Consider the following 13,404-nt stretch of genomic DNA (forward strand, 5'->3'; position numbering starts at 1 on the left):
ATGTCCACAGGAATGTTTTTGTACAGACATCAGGAGCTAATATACATATGTCCTCTGCTCATAAGGAGAGGGCTCTGTCAGTTATTGAAGGCTCACTTTGAGTCCCTAGGCCCTCAACATAGATAACCACATAGTTTAAATGGGATCACTTAAGTGTTAGGAAACAGGAAGAACTGGGAGATTAAATTAGTATTTCATATTTAATTGATCTCAAGGAAGCAGCAAGCTTTATATATTAAGTACCCTCTAATATGAGACATGGTGTTTCTATCTAGGGGAAAAACACTGTAAATATAAGATGGAAGATGGAGAAAGAGGATTCTGATATTGAAAGTCCTGCAGTGGCAAAGGAACTCAATAGAACATGACAAGCTCTATAACATCATGTCATTCTCAGAGAGTATTTCTTATATTATTATAATGTTTTCTCTTAGGGACACACCTTCCATATTTTCCCCTGCCTGCTGCCACTACTTTTTGTCTGTTAAAAATTTTTTTTTTTTTTCTCAAATATATTAACTGATCTAGGTAAATGGTTGTCAATGTAGATTTAGTGGTCCCTGGTACATATAATGGATTTTTTTCTTGGTCTTACCTATGCAGTAAGGACAACACTGGCCTTTTCTCAAAACAGGTCTTTCACAGGATACTGAAGGGCAAGACTCAGAGTAACAGCTAATTACGCTATCCATGCATATGCAGCTGGTACAAACGTCAGGCTTCCAGGACTCAGCTGCCAGGAATATATCCCCTTCATCATTTTTGCAGTAACTAGGCACGCTCTCATTATGGGATGAGGAAGGCTGAAGAGGTACATCTGGAAAAATGAACATACAGGTCAGCAGGGAAACAAAGATGCTGTAAGCCACCAACTACGCAACATAGTGAGTTTCATTCTGTCTTATAAAAAGTGCACCCATTTACTATGGCTTTGAGTGCTTCCTTAATAAAATGACTTCAGTAACAAAATAGGAAGTCCAATTCAGGCAGGGTCTTGAATTAAAACAAAACCAAACAAAAACAAAAACAAAAAGAGATCCACCGCATTCTTCTAGTTGCACAATATCTACTCTACCCATCTTCCTTAGTTTAGAACACTGATTTTCATTGGGGTGGTCCCAGGACTTTAATTCCAGGGAGTGTAAGCCAATCAGAACATCCTGCTCCTGCTTTCCTGGTCTCCCTTGCAACTGGGGGGTAGGTGGAGGAGCACATCACCCAGCTGTAGCTAATTGTACCTAATGGTTAATAAGAGGATTTCAGGGAAGGTTTCCACTTTCTTAAAGAAAGGGTGGATGTATTGCTACCACCATTCTTCCTGCCTTAATTGTGTGTTGCTTGTAGCTGTAATATTCTTTTAATACTTGTAAAACAAAGGCCACACTGAATTTGATTTTCACTGAGCCACTAATCAGTACTCATAAACATCTGCTCCAAATTTCTTGTAATTTACATAAAATAAACTTCTATTTGTTAAAAACTCTAAGTGGATTTTCTCTTACTTGCAGCCATATTCAATCCAACTAATCAATACTCAAAAACAGATTTTCAGTGTACCAGACTACCAAAAAACATTGATATTGGACATTCTAAGATTTATGCATTCACATTAATGGCTGAAAGATCATGGGAAATCTAAATCACTGATTAAGGATGTACCCACAGAGAAAGTATCTGCCGATCACTTGTGTCTTTGCTATTCAGAGGCTTCCCATATTAAGTTACAACTTCAAAAAGAAAAGAACATCACCAGAATACCCAAGTACCTCTTTGGGTCTTGGTATTGATGGAAAATTACATGAAAATTATAGCCTCAAGTAGAAATCTGACCAGGATTCAACAAAGGAAAATATAAATTAATGAGGTTCCTAATCTAGAAAGGTCACATAATCTTCCTGATAAGAAAGTGCTTGCAACCACCTTCACCACCTAGGAGTATAGAAATAGCTATGATGGTCCTACCTAGCAAACTTCTGAGAGAACCACATTTTCTTGTCTGAGGAAACAGATGGTCCACAGTTATCACATGCTATTCTCAGAATCAACTCTATGAACTCTTCTATTTTAAGCCATGCTATAGAGATAACCAGGATCAACGTGGAGTTAACACAGCGATGCTCAAGCTGTCAGTGTCACATTCTCCCTCAGGAATATACCATACAGTCAACAAGTCTGATTTGAGAAGAATACTCTCTTTGAGGCCAAGAGAATTAACTTCATCCTGGGCTGACTCTGAGGAACAGAGGAAGTCAGGATAATGGAGCCTGTTATATCCATTCCTTTAAGCTATCTAACCAGATGTCCTAGTTACTGGTTCCAAAGGCAGCAGAGAAAAGTAAAAGAACAGCCACTGGTTCCAAGACTCCAAAGTGTGTTCTAGGTTCTACTGCATGTATAGTTCCATAGACCACATCCACATGGATTAAAACCAGTATGATGAAGCTACTTTCTCAATGACCTTTTAGAGTCATCCATGTCAAGGGGTGACTTTTTTAAGAGACTGGCCAATGATAATTTTTGTATTAGCTGGAGATAAGGACTGTTAACATTCCACCACCACCATCACCACCAGCAGTTGCTGCTGAGTCATATCTGACTCATGGTGACCCCAAGTATGTCAGAGTAGAACTGTGCTCCACAGGGTCTTCAAGGACAGATTTTTCTAAAGTCTTTTTTCCTGAGGTACCTCTGGGTGGATTTGAACTGCCAATGGTTTGGTTAGCAGCTAAACATGTTAACCATTTGCAACACCCTGGGACCCTGTCAACACTAAGCTCTGCAAATCACAATGAGGTTTCAATATCCTAGCTCTTGCAAGCAATGCCCAACTTTGTGCCTAAAAATTTAGATGAGAAAGGTACAGCAGTGATAAAGTTACAACATGACAGCTGAAATGAATGTCCTAGAGTCTGAGGGCCTCTTCCTGAGGCCTGGAAATGATCCCAGAGGATGATGAGATGTGCTGGCAGTGACAGAGTGAGAGTTAAAGCTGAGAGCCAGAGTCACAGGTCTTACTCCATCAGAGGAGGATCCTAACCAGACCCTGGATAAAATGTCATTGGGAAATCTCACCCATGGTATCTTCTTTCCTTGGGCCTCTTTCCATTTTTTCTGCCTCAGAGACCCCTTTTTTTATGCTTTTGTTGTTTCAAATATTTACTTCTTTATTTTATCTTTACCACTTCTTTTCTGGTGTTTATTCATTCTTTCTCTTTTTTCTTTTCTACCACCCTCTCTCCTCTACCTTTCTCCAATGACAGGAAGTAAACAATGAAGTAACTTTGCTTGAACTTATTGAAAGATTTAGCAGAGTGACAGGATATAAGATAAGCATATAATAAATCAGTTGAATTCCTCTACAGCACCAAAGAGGTCTCTGAAAATGAAATAAGGAAATAAATACCATTTACAATAACTACCAAAATGATAAGATACTTAGGAATAAATCTTACAAGGAACCCAAAACACCTATATAAAGAAAACTATAAAACATTACTTCAAAACTATGAGATCTACATAAATGGAAGAACATACCATACTCATGGATAGGAAGACTGAATATTGCAAAAATGTCAATACTACCCAAAGCAATCTATACATTCAATGTAATCCTGATCCAGATCCCATCAACATTCTTCAAAGCCATGGAAAAATCAATTACTAATTTTATATGGAAAGGAAAGAGACCTCAGAAAAGCAAAATACTACTGAAGAACAAAGTAGGAGGTCTCACACTATCAGATCTCAAAACCTACCGGCCACAGTAGTCAAAACAGCCTGGTACTGGTACAGTGACAGATATATAGAGCAGTGGAACAAAACTGAGAAGCCAGAAATAGATCTACCCACCTATGATTAGCTGATCTTTGACAAAGAGCCAAAGTACATTAAATAGAGAAGAGATAGTCTTTTGAACAAATGGTGCTGGCAAAACTGGATATCCTTTGCAGAAAAATGAAACAAGATTCATACACAAAAACTAACTCCAGATGGATCAAAGACTGAAACGTAAAACCTAAAACTATAAAGTTCATCAAAGAAAAATTAGGGGCAAATTTAGGGGCCCTAACTGATGGCACAAATAGACTATCAAGCATAACCCAAAATACACAAACAACAGAAGATGATTGGAACCTTCTAAAAATTAAATTCTTATGTGCATCAAAAGATTTCTCCAAAAGAAAACCTACAGATTGGGAAAAAACATTCAGCAAAGACATACTGGACAAAGAACTTATCTCTAAAATTTATAGAAAATTCCAACACCTCAGCATCATAAAGACAAACAACACAATTAAAAAATGGGCAGAACACACTGTTCTGGTTACCTAGTGCCGCTCTGACAAGAAATATACCACAAATGGGACAGCCTTAACAGTTGTTTCTTTTTACAATTTGGAGGCTTTAAGTCCAAGTTCAAAGTGACAGGCTCTAGGGGCTGGGTGAAAGCCCTTCAACCTTGGGGTTCAGCTCCTCCTCTTGCTCCTGGCCCACTGGAGCTAGAGGCATTTCTTCACTCTGACAGCTGATAGCTGCTGAGGCTGAAAAGCCGCAAGGTTGACAAGTAAAAAGGCACAGTCCTGATATTACCAAACCACATGGCAGGCCATTAACTTAAGTCCATTGTTAAGTCCCAAGGTCAGCAGAGCATAGCAGGCTGCTGAGCAATGACAGGGCTACATGCAGGGTCCAAGTGTGCCATAGACTAGAGACCATTCTCAAACCTTCTGCTTATATACAGGAAGCAGACCACATACCCAAAGGCAGCTACTCAGCTGCTCCCAGTAGATTCTACCATGGAGTTGATTACCAGTCTCATCATGGGGAATACTACATCCAGCTGCCCAGCCACTCAACCAGGCCTAGCCAAGTTAACATACAAACATAACCATCACACACATGAACAAACACTTCACCAAAGAAGATATTCAGGCAGCCAACAAACACATAAGGAAATATTCATGATCATAAGCCATTAGAGAGATGCAAACAAAAACAACAAGATATCATCTCACTCAGCATTAACAGCAATGTTCAGCAAGACAGAAAATAACAAATGTTGGTGAGGGTATGGAGAGACTGGGACTCTCATACATTGATGGGACTGTAAAAATAGTATCACCACTGTGGAAATCGGTATGGTGACTGCTTAAGAAGTTGGAAACAGAAATACCATTTGATCCAGCAATCACTAGGTATATATACTAAAGAAGTGAGAGCCAGGACACAAACAGATACATGCATACCCATGTTCATCACAGCACTATTCACAAGTAACAAAGACAGAGACAACCTAAGTGCCCAGCATCCGAGGAATGGATAAACAAACTCTGGTACATAAACATAATGGAATACTATACGACCCTAAAGAATAATGTAGAATCTGCAAAACACTGCGTAACATGGATGAACTTGGAGGACATTATGCTGAGTGAAATAAGTCAATCACAGAAGGGCAAATATTGTATTAGTCCATTATTATAAAAAGTCAAGGAAAGGTTTATTCATGGAAGTGAACTTTTTTTTGTTGGTTATCAAGGATGACCAACCTAAACCAAACTCACTGCCGTTGAGTCGAATCTGACTCATAGCGACCCCTCCTTGGGTTTCCGAGGCAGTATTTCTACAGAAGTAGATTGCCCAATCTTCCTTCTGATACTAAGGATGGGTATCGGGGTAATTCCTGAATAGGTTGGGGGGGGAATATATATATATGTATATATATCCCCCCCCAAACATTATTAGTGGTTACCATGGGTAGGAGGGAGGAGGAAATGGGAGGCTTTTGTTTGCAGGGTACTGATTTTTTTTTTTTTTTAAAAAAAAAAAGCTTTGCTTGCAGGGATGCTTAATCTTTCTTCATGAATCCAGTTCGCTTACTGCTTATCAGTTTGAGGCTTTCAAACCTTGACCTGAACTAGGGCAGAGAGAAGGAAAGTTGAAGGAGAAAGTGAGAAAGGATCTTGAAGATATAAGCACTTAGAGGGACACAACTTTTCAGAAGCTGCTACTCTCCTGCACATATATACCATTTTTGGCGTATTTTAGAATGCAAGTATCCTAAGATTATAGATGGTATGTTTCTAAACGTGTAATATAACAATTACCAATGAGTGCTACTGTTGAAATTTACTATATTTATATCGTGAAGACACTGATGTTCTGAGTTTAAGATTCTTTTTTTTAATCTTTTTATTGCTGCAACATGCCTATGAAAGGAAAGTTCAAAAAGATTAACCACAGTATGTTGTTGTTGTTGTTATGTGCCGTCGAGTCGGCCCCGACTCATAGCGACCCCTCCTTGGGTTTCCGAGGCAGTATCACTACGGAAATAGGATTGCCCAACCTTCCTTCCGAGGAGTGGCCGGTGGGTTTGAACCGCCAGCCTTCTGGTTAGCAGTCAAGTGCTTTAGCCACTATGCTACCAGAGCTCCTAACCACAGTATATGTAATTGCTTTTATAGTATAGATTTCAGGTATGTGAATATTTACAGATGTAAAAGTAACCTTTAGAATATTGATAAATGAAACACAAGTCCTAAAGTTTAAGACGTGGCATATCACTAAAGTATCTCTCAAGTTATATGTTTTTTTTTTTAAAAAAGATGTTACCCAGACTTAAGTGTAAAAAATGAGAAATCAAAGCCAGGTACACGAGGCAGTGCTTGTTCTTGTCCCAAAGAACGAGACAGGCATGTCCACACCCTTCTCTCCTGGAACCTGCAGTCCCTCTGCCATGCTCACAAGAGACTCTCTGCTCTAAGAAACTGCCTTAGAGAGGATCCACATGAGTCTCATCTCTACATAGCCGATTCCCCTGTCTGAGCTGTACCTGAGCCCAATCAAGGGTCTTGTCAATGAATTTAGGCCACTGGTTATGGAGAAGTCCCTTCCTCATGACGCCTCCCCAATCATCTCCTGTGTATTCATCCCTCAGACACCCACCCCATTTAAAACTTCCTGCATTATACCATCTCATAGATCTTCCCTTTCAAGGTACTACCCCCTCCCTGCCCCGTTATCATGATTTACCTAAGGGGAATATTACATTGTTTGTCTTTTCTTTTGGATTACTGCTCTGTAAGATAGGAGTTGTGTGGTTTTCACTAACCTTGGGATCCCTATGGCTCAATGTAGGCATTTCATAAATACTCATAAAGTGAGTATCTAATGAATATAAATTTGTTTGAGTTAAGATCCCACTCAAAGTGATTTCCACCAGGAATATGTGAATAGAGTCATGGTCACATATTACGAGAAACATCTGCAGGGTTTGGAATTGAGTAAAACAGTAATAATAATAAAAGTAAAGAGGGGGATAGGTACCACCTAACCAAAAAATATAATACATTTGAATTACTTCTTATACTAGAAAATACACTGCACCAGTTAAGTTTCTCAGATTAACATGGCTGCCAATGACACCGGGGTTTTGTAGTAAAATGATATATTATACATGGGCCCCAGTGCATAATGACAACAGCAAATACCATGACTATCACTGTGAGTTCACCTGATTGATGCAATGCCAAGATTACCATCAGAAAGAATTCATGAAGAATTTGGAAACGGACTATGCTGGATTTAGTAACAGAACAATAGATTCTGGGCAGCCAATTAAATAAGGCAGTATTTAAAAAAAGTAATAAAATGTGAGGATTTATGTGTTACTAAGCAGCAAATGCTCTAAGAATATATATTTCGAAATGGTTAGCAATTTAGGTTGCAAAGATGGAAGATTAAGGGACAACAAAATAAAACTAGTTATTCTGTTAACTTGGTAATTCTCTACATTAAATATCTTTTGGGAAAGAGCCATATATTCTAATATTAATTAGGAGTATTACTGTAGTTAACAAAAGTAGTAACTTAGGTTTAAACACTAGACAAAATTTTATAATATGTTTTGTTCTTTTATAATATGTCTTGTTCATGTCCACAAATTTACCTGGTAAGGCTAGATTACCTGAGAACTGGAAAAGAGAGAGAAATAATCATGCTCTTTGTACACGTACAGTGCTCATATAGCTTGGGTCTCACATTTACTAGTCATCACAGGTTCAAGATGGTGGGCATTATGCATAATTTCATGATTTCTCTATAGAGCATGCTCAAAGTATCTTCAGTGATTTTACGTTTTTCAAACAATTTCATTTACATTATTTACCAGTAATTGTTCTTCACATTTGTTGAAGACAAAGATGACTTTTAACATTAACAAAATCATATCCAATAATTTGGTATACCAGAACTGTTTCTAGTTAGGTATATTTCTAGTTAGGTATATTCTGTGAGTATCAGATGTAGGGCTAACAAAAAGATGGCAAAAATAAACAATCAATTTTTTTTTATCAGAATCACCTCTGGTGCAGGACATACTGATCTCATAGAAATCTGGTTGTTAGAAGGGAATAGAAGCAGGCTATCCCTGCCTGGATTACTGGTGACTAGGTTTGGCATGGTCCCATGTGGGGCTCAACTTGGCCTACCAGCACTGCTGGGTGAGAAAACCCTTCCCCCCACAATGCACTCTGAGCACAGTCGTTACCTGTACACTGTGGGCAGCAGGAGTCCTGTGTGCGCGAAGGATTCTGGCAGAGCAGTGGTGGGCACACCTCTGTCTCACACAGCACTCGCCCGCTGTGGCAGGTGCACTGAGTGCAGGAGTCAATGTTCCACGTTTCTCCTTCCACAAAGTACTCTCCTCCAGGTGCATGGCAAATAGAGGGGGTGCTGAGCTCTGGCTTCTGTACCACAAAGTCATCTGGGGAATGACACAAAACCAAAACCGAAGAAATTATTCATCTGTAGTCCCACAGACTCTTGAAAAACCTGGTGCTACTTGCTGAAGTGGCAGAGAGGATGAAATAGCTGAAGAGTATCTCTCTCTATTCTGATTAAGAAAACAGTAAAGAAAATATTCCATGAATAGAAATTAAACTGCAAGGAGGGGACTCCTACTCTAGAGAAGAAGACAGGGGCCTCTTAGGAGTCTCCATGATGGTGCATGAGTTGCCCAGACTAAAGAGTTCTCATTTACTGAATGCTTGCTATGGTCCACTTTCCAGGCTGAGTGCTTCACATGTGTTATTTCACTTATTCCTCACATAAACCTTGTGAGGTAGGTACCAATACCTCTCCCTTACATATAAAGAAACAGAACTCTGGGAATTAGGGGAAGAGAAGGGATCTGAACTGAAATCTATGGTTGTCTGAATCATGGACATACTTCCAGATTAAACCTTCCAATTGATCTATGCCTGCCCAGTCTGCTTCATTATCTCTGGGAATCTGAGTATTTTTATGCTTGGAAATAGGTCCGAGGGTTTAAAAGCCACAACCCAACCTAAACCAGCTGCCAGCAAGATGAACAGGAATGCTTCTGCAGAACCAACAGTCTGCAAACCCACACCTGAGACTAAACACTTGTTTGGAGATGTCATCATCAAGAGAGGTAAACACTGAGGAGATGATGATAGCCCTGATCTCTTTCCCCAGTGGGGAGGTGATTTTGGTCTCCTGGTGAGATGGTAATGATAGGGAGGGAATTTAATGTTAAAAATGCCTTGAGAGATACTGGGAGTTGCCCTGAAGTTGTGCTGGGGAAATGAAAAGAATGAAGATATTAACCATATTCATGTAATCCAAATACAACAAGCACTTCAAGAGGCGTTGACAATGTCAAACACTGCCAAGGAGTATCTGGAGACAGCATGGCTAGCTCATGCTTGGAGCTCAGTGGAGGCCGGGCCCCAGGAGAACTCCCATGTCTGTGCAAAGATCCTAAAAGCAGTATCACCCAAGAGCTCATTTGGGCTGTTTCTTTCAAAGCAGCATCAACATAAGAGTCAAAGACACTGATAAGATAAAGTGATATGGACTGATCTCCAGTAAAGGAAGTTAACTTTTAGTACAGCTTTATGTCAAAGGAACTAGTAAAGTTTGGGACTTTGACTATGTGCACATCCGAGAAACTTAACATTAGTTAATGCTTTTATTCATAAGCAATAGGACCCAACCTTCTCGTATATGGACAGCAAAGAAGGAGATAATTAGAATGAAAATTGAGCCGGAATAACATGACAAGAGTATGTGCTGTGATTTACAGAGAAAGTAAAAATGCTAAAGGGCATCAATAAGTTGATGTTGGTAAAAGGCCCCCTCTGGTGGTGCAGTACCTAAGGCATTTGACTGCTAACCAGAAGGTTGGTGGTTCAAATCCACCATCCCTTCTGTGGAAGGAAGACAGGGCAATCTACTTCCATAAAGATTTAGTACCTGGAAACCTAACGGGGGTCACTGTGAGTCAAAACGACTCAATTGCAGTGGGTTTGGTTTGGCTGGTTTGTTGCTTCCAAAAGAACTTATAAAGGATTACTAATTACTGCCCTTTTCTGGAGGCTGCTTTTCTAAACGTTGACATGTAGTTTAGCGGTCAGAAGACTAAGTGTGTTTCCAGGTGTCTTCTCTTGCTAACCCCTTTGCTATCATGGGTGTCTCAAGGCAAAACACAAGAGGGACATGGAGATTAAAAAAAAAAAAAGAGAGAGAGAGAAACACAGAAACAGAGTAGGAAAGAGAAAATATGAAAATATGACCTGGAGAATCTTTTGTCTACCATAAAAGGAGCCCTGGTGGCACAGTGGTTAAGCACTTGGCTGCTAACTGAAATGTTGGTAGTTGGAACCCACCAGGTGCTCCATGGGAGAAAAGAACTAGCAATCTGCTCCCATAAAGATTACAGCCTAGGAAACCCTATGGGGTAGTTCTAACTCTGTCATACAGGGTTTCTATGAGTTGGAATTGACTTGATGACAATGGGTTTTTATCTACCACAGAAGTTCAGGAGCTTCTCATTTATTCCAGGAAGAAAAGGAGCTCCTTAGCTGATCCATGAAAGGAAGAAGGAAGAACAAAGTCTTTAAAGCAGGAGTCCAGAAATAAAATAGTCCTGAGGTCTCTAATCAGAAGAATCATAAATGGCAATCTACTAAAGGTTAAAGTTTTGGAGAAATTGTACATACACATCTCTCTCTCCCCCTCTCTCCGAAGGTGTTTATATACATTATATCTAGCTATTTAGACGCCCATAATAATATATCAAAATGCTGTGCATGTTTGTATGACAACATTCCATATCACTATCAGAACAAAACAGTTCCAATGACTTTCAGTTCTTAAATTAATGATCTATTCTCAGTAGTGTCTTTGCACTTGCACTAGTCTGTCTGACTTCTAAACTTCTTCATGGCTTACATGCTTAGCAGACACCCAGTCCACTCTTAACACATTTATACCTATAACTAAAGCATGAGGTCTTCAGGAGAACAAATGATTTTTCCTTCCTCGTAGAGCCAATACAGAGTTCTGTCTCATTAAACTTATCATTTATCTTCTGTGGAAATGGACATCAGTAGTTTTATACATTTAACTGGTAAAATATGTGAAAAAGCAAAGGAGTCTGGGGACAAAGCACATCCAACTGAACCATGGAGAAGGAAAAAAGGTGGCACAGGGGTATGAGAACTGCCTGTCACTTTGAAACCCTAGTAACAGAGGTGTGTGGCATTTCAGAGCTGAAAGGGACTCAGAGTTCAAGTGTCCCTCCCCCACCCCTATGGAGCTGTAGTCTAGCCAGCATGAGCCCCCTTCTCTTCCAGGCTGGCCCTGTCTTTCTGCAAAAAGATCAGAAGTCAGGGTCTTGACAGCACCTTCTGCATGGGTGGACTCATGCATAGGGAGATACAGGACCAGGATTTACCACTGAGAAGTCACTGCGACTCCAACATCTGACAATACATTTGTACTTTAAAGAGATCTAATAAAAGAATCAGAAGACTTCACTTTTCCCGACTTCCAGCTGACATATTATTTTACCTGGGGTTAGAGTTAAAGGAATTCTTGGGTGATGCAAATAGTTAAGTGTTCAACTACTAACTTGAAGGCTGGTAGTTCGAACCCACCAAAAGCACCTCAGAAGACAGGCCTGGAGAGCTGCTTCTGAAAGGTCACAGTCTTGGGATCCCATGAATTGGGATCAACTCAATGACAACTAACAGCAAGGCAGTCAATCTTTCTGTGTCTGTTTTTCAAATGAAAAACTGCTTAGAGGAAGAAATTAATATATATAAAACTATGTTGAGTTATTTGGATGAAAGGCACTAGATGAGTATTAGGGTAAGAATTACTGTTACTGACGACCATAATTTGGACTCCCATGAATTACAAATCTGTTCTTTTCTTCTAGTAACTTATCTTAATTACCATTATATTGAATTTAAATGTTTAAGATATTAGGTTATTCTAAATTTCTTCATTTGGCAAGAGCGCCAGGTATGCAGTAATTTAAAAAAAGCAATAGCCATCAACTTCCATAATTCCATCCCTCTGAAATAATACTTTATAAAGAAGCTCTAATGAAATAAAGTTAGCAGCATCTCCCTCAAATGAATTAAGACATTCAGTTTTATGATATTATCAGTAAAATGGAGAGCCAAGCCCACAAACCTTTATAAACGTAGTTCAAAGACAATTCCAATATAATGAAGTAAACCATTCAAAAATAAAGAGAATAGTTTCTACAGCATTGGCAATTTCCCTGGTCTTTAGTCTGTATTTTGTAGTGTCTGCCTGATTTTTGTGGCTGTAGTTGATGAAAACCACGGACAGCTGACAAGTGTTCCAGTGGTTGTCCCCTGCATTTTACTCAGTCACAGAAATGTATGCAGCCCTGCAAGATAGAAGTCATTTGCTACAGAGCACACAGATGGCAGCTAGCTTTTACCTGAACATGACGGGCAGCACTGTCCAGGGTGAATGGTGGGGTTGCCACAGGCAGGCACCGGGCAGGTGATCAGGGCACACATTTCCCGTCCATTGTGACAGTAGCACTCCCGGCACCCATCGTGCCAGCTTTCCTCATTTTTATGATGATGACCATCCATGGACAGACATGTGCCTGACAGGACAGGTGGCCCAGCTGAAGCAGGAACCTCTGGACAGACAGAAGGCAGCCTGGTAAAGCAGCAGCTAGTGCACAGGAGAAATAGCCCATAGTGTCCTTACATGTAGTGGTACACAGCCATTAAAGTCATGTCTACAAGGACAGTCAGTGACACAGGAAATGTTCATGAGAAGCATTTAAGCAGGTAGGCTCTCAATTTTGTTAAAAAAAAAAAAAAAAGAAAGAAAAAACTGCAAACATATTTCTTGCCTCTTGGTGGGATTATAGTTGAGAGTTGATTTTCACTACTTTCATCCAATTTTTTCAATTTTGTTAAAAAAAAAAAAAAAAGAAAGAAAAAACTGCAAACATATTTCTTGCCTCTTGGTGGGATTATAGTTGAGAGTTGATTTTCACTACTTTCATCCAATTTTTTCACATTTTATACAAAAAGCAAGCAT

At 39.6% G+C, this 13,404-nt stretch overlaps 1 protein-coding gene across 1 annotated transcript in view; it reads right to left on the minus strand.

Annotated features, from left to right (window-relative positions):
- Window positions 1–13,404, minus strand: part of CRIM1 (cysteine rich transmembrane BMP regulator 1) — a 287,524-nt gene that overhangs the window by 28,384 nt on the left and 245,736 nt on the right. Inside the window, exons 11-13 of the mRNA XM_007945075.2 lie at window positions 12,785–12,994; window positions 8,549–8,764; window positions 596–817 (exon numbers count right to left, since the gene is read on the minus strand). Coding sequence (XP_007943266.1) covers window positions 596–817; window positions 8,549–8,764; window positions 12,785–12,994 — 648 coding nt within the window. The remainder of the gene's footprint in view (window positions 1–595; window positions 818–8,548; window positions 8,765–12,784; window positions 12,995–13,404) is intronic.

The sequence above is a fragment of the Orycteropus afer genome, unplaced genomic scaffold (assembly GCF_000298275.1).
Source record: "Orycteropus afer afer isolate SDZICR_OR568_19922 unplaced genomic scaffold, OryAfe1.0 scaffold00131, whole genome shotgun sequence".
Classification (NCBI taxonomy): domain Eukaryota; kingdom Metazoa; phylum Chordata; class Mammalia; order Tubulidentata; family Orycteropodidae; genus Orycteropus; species Orycteropus afer.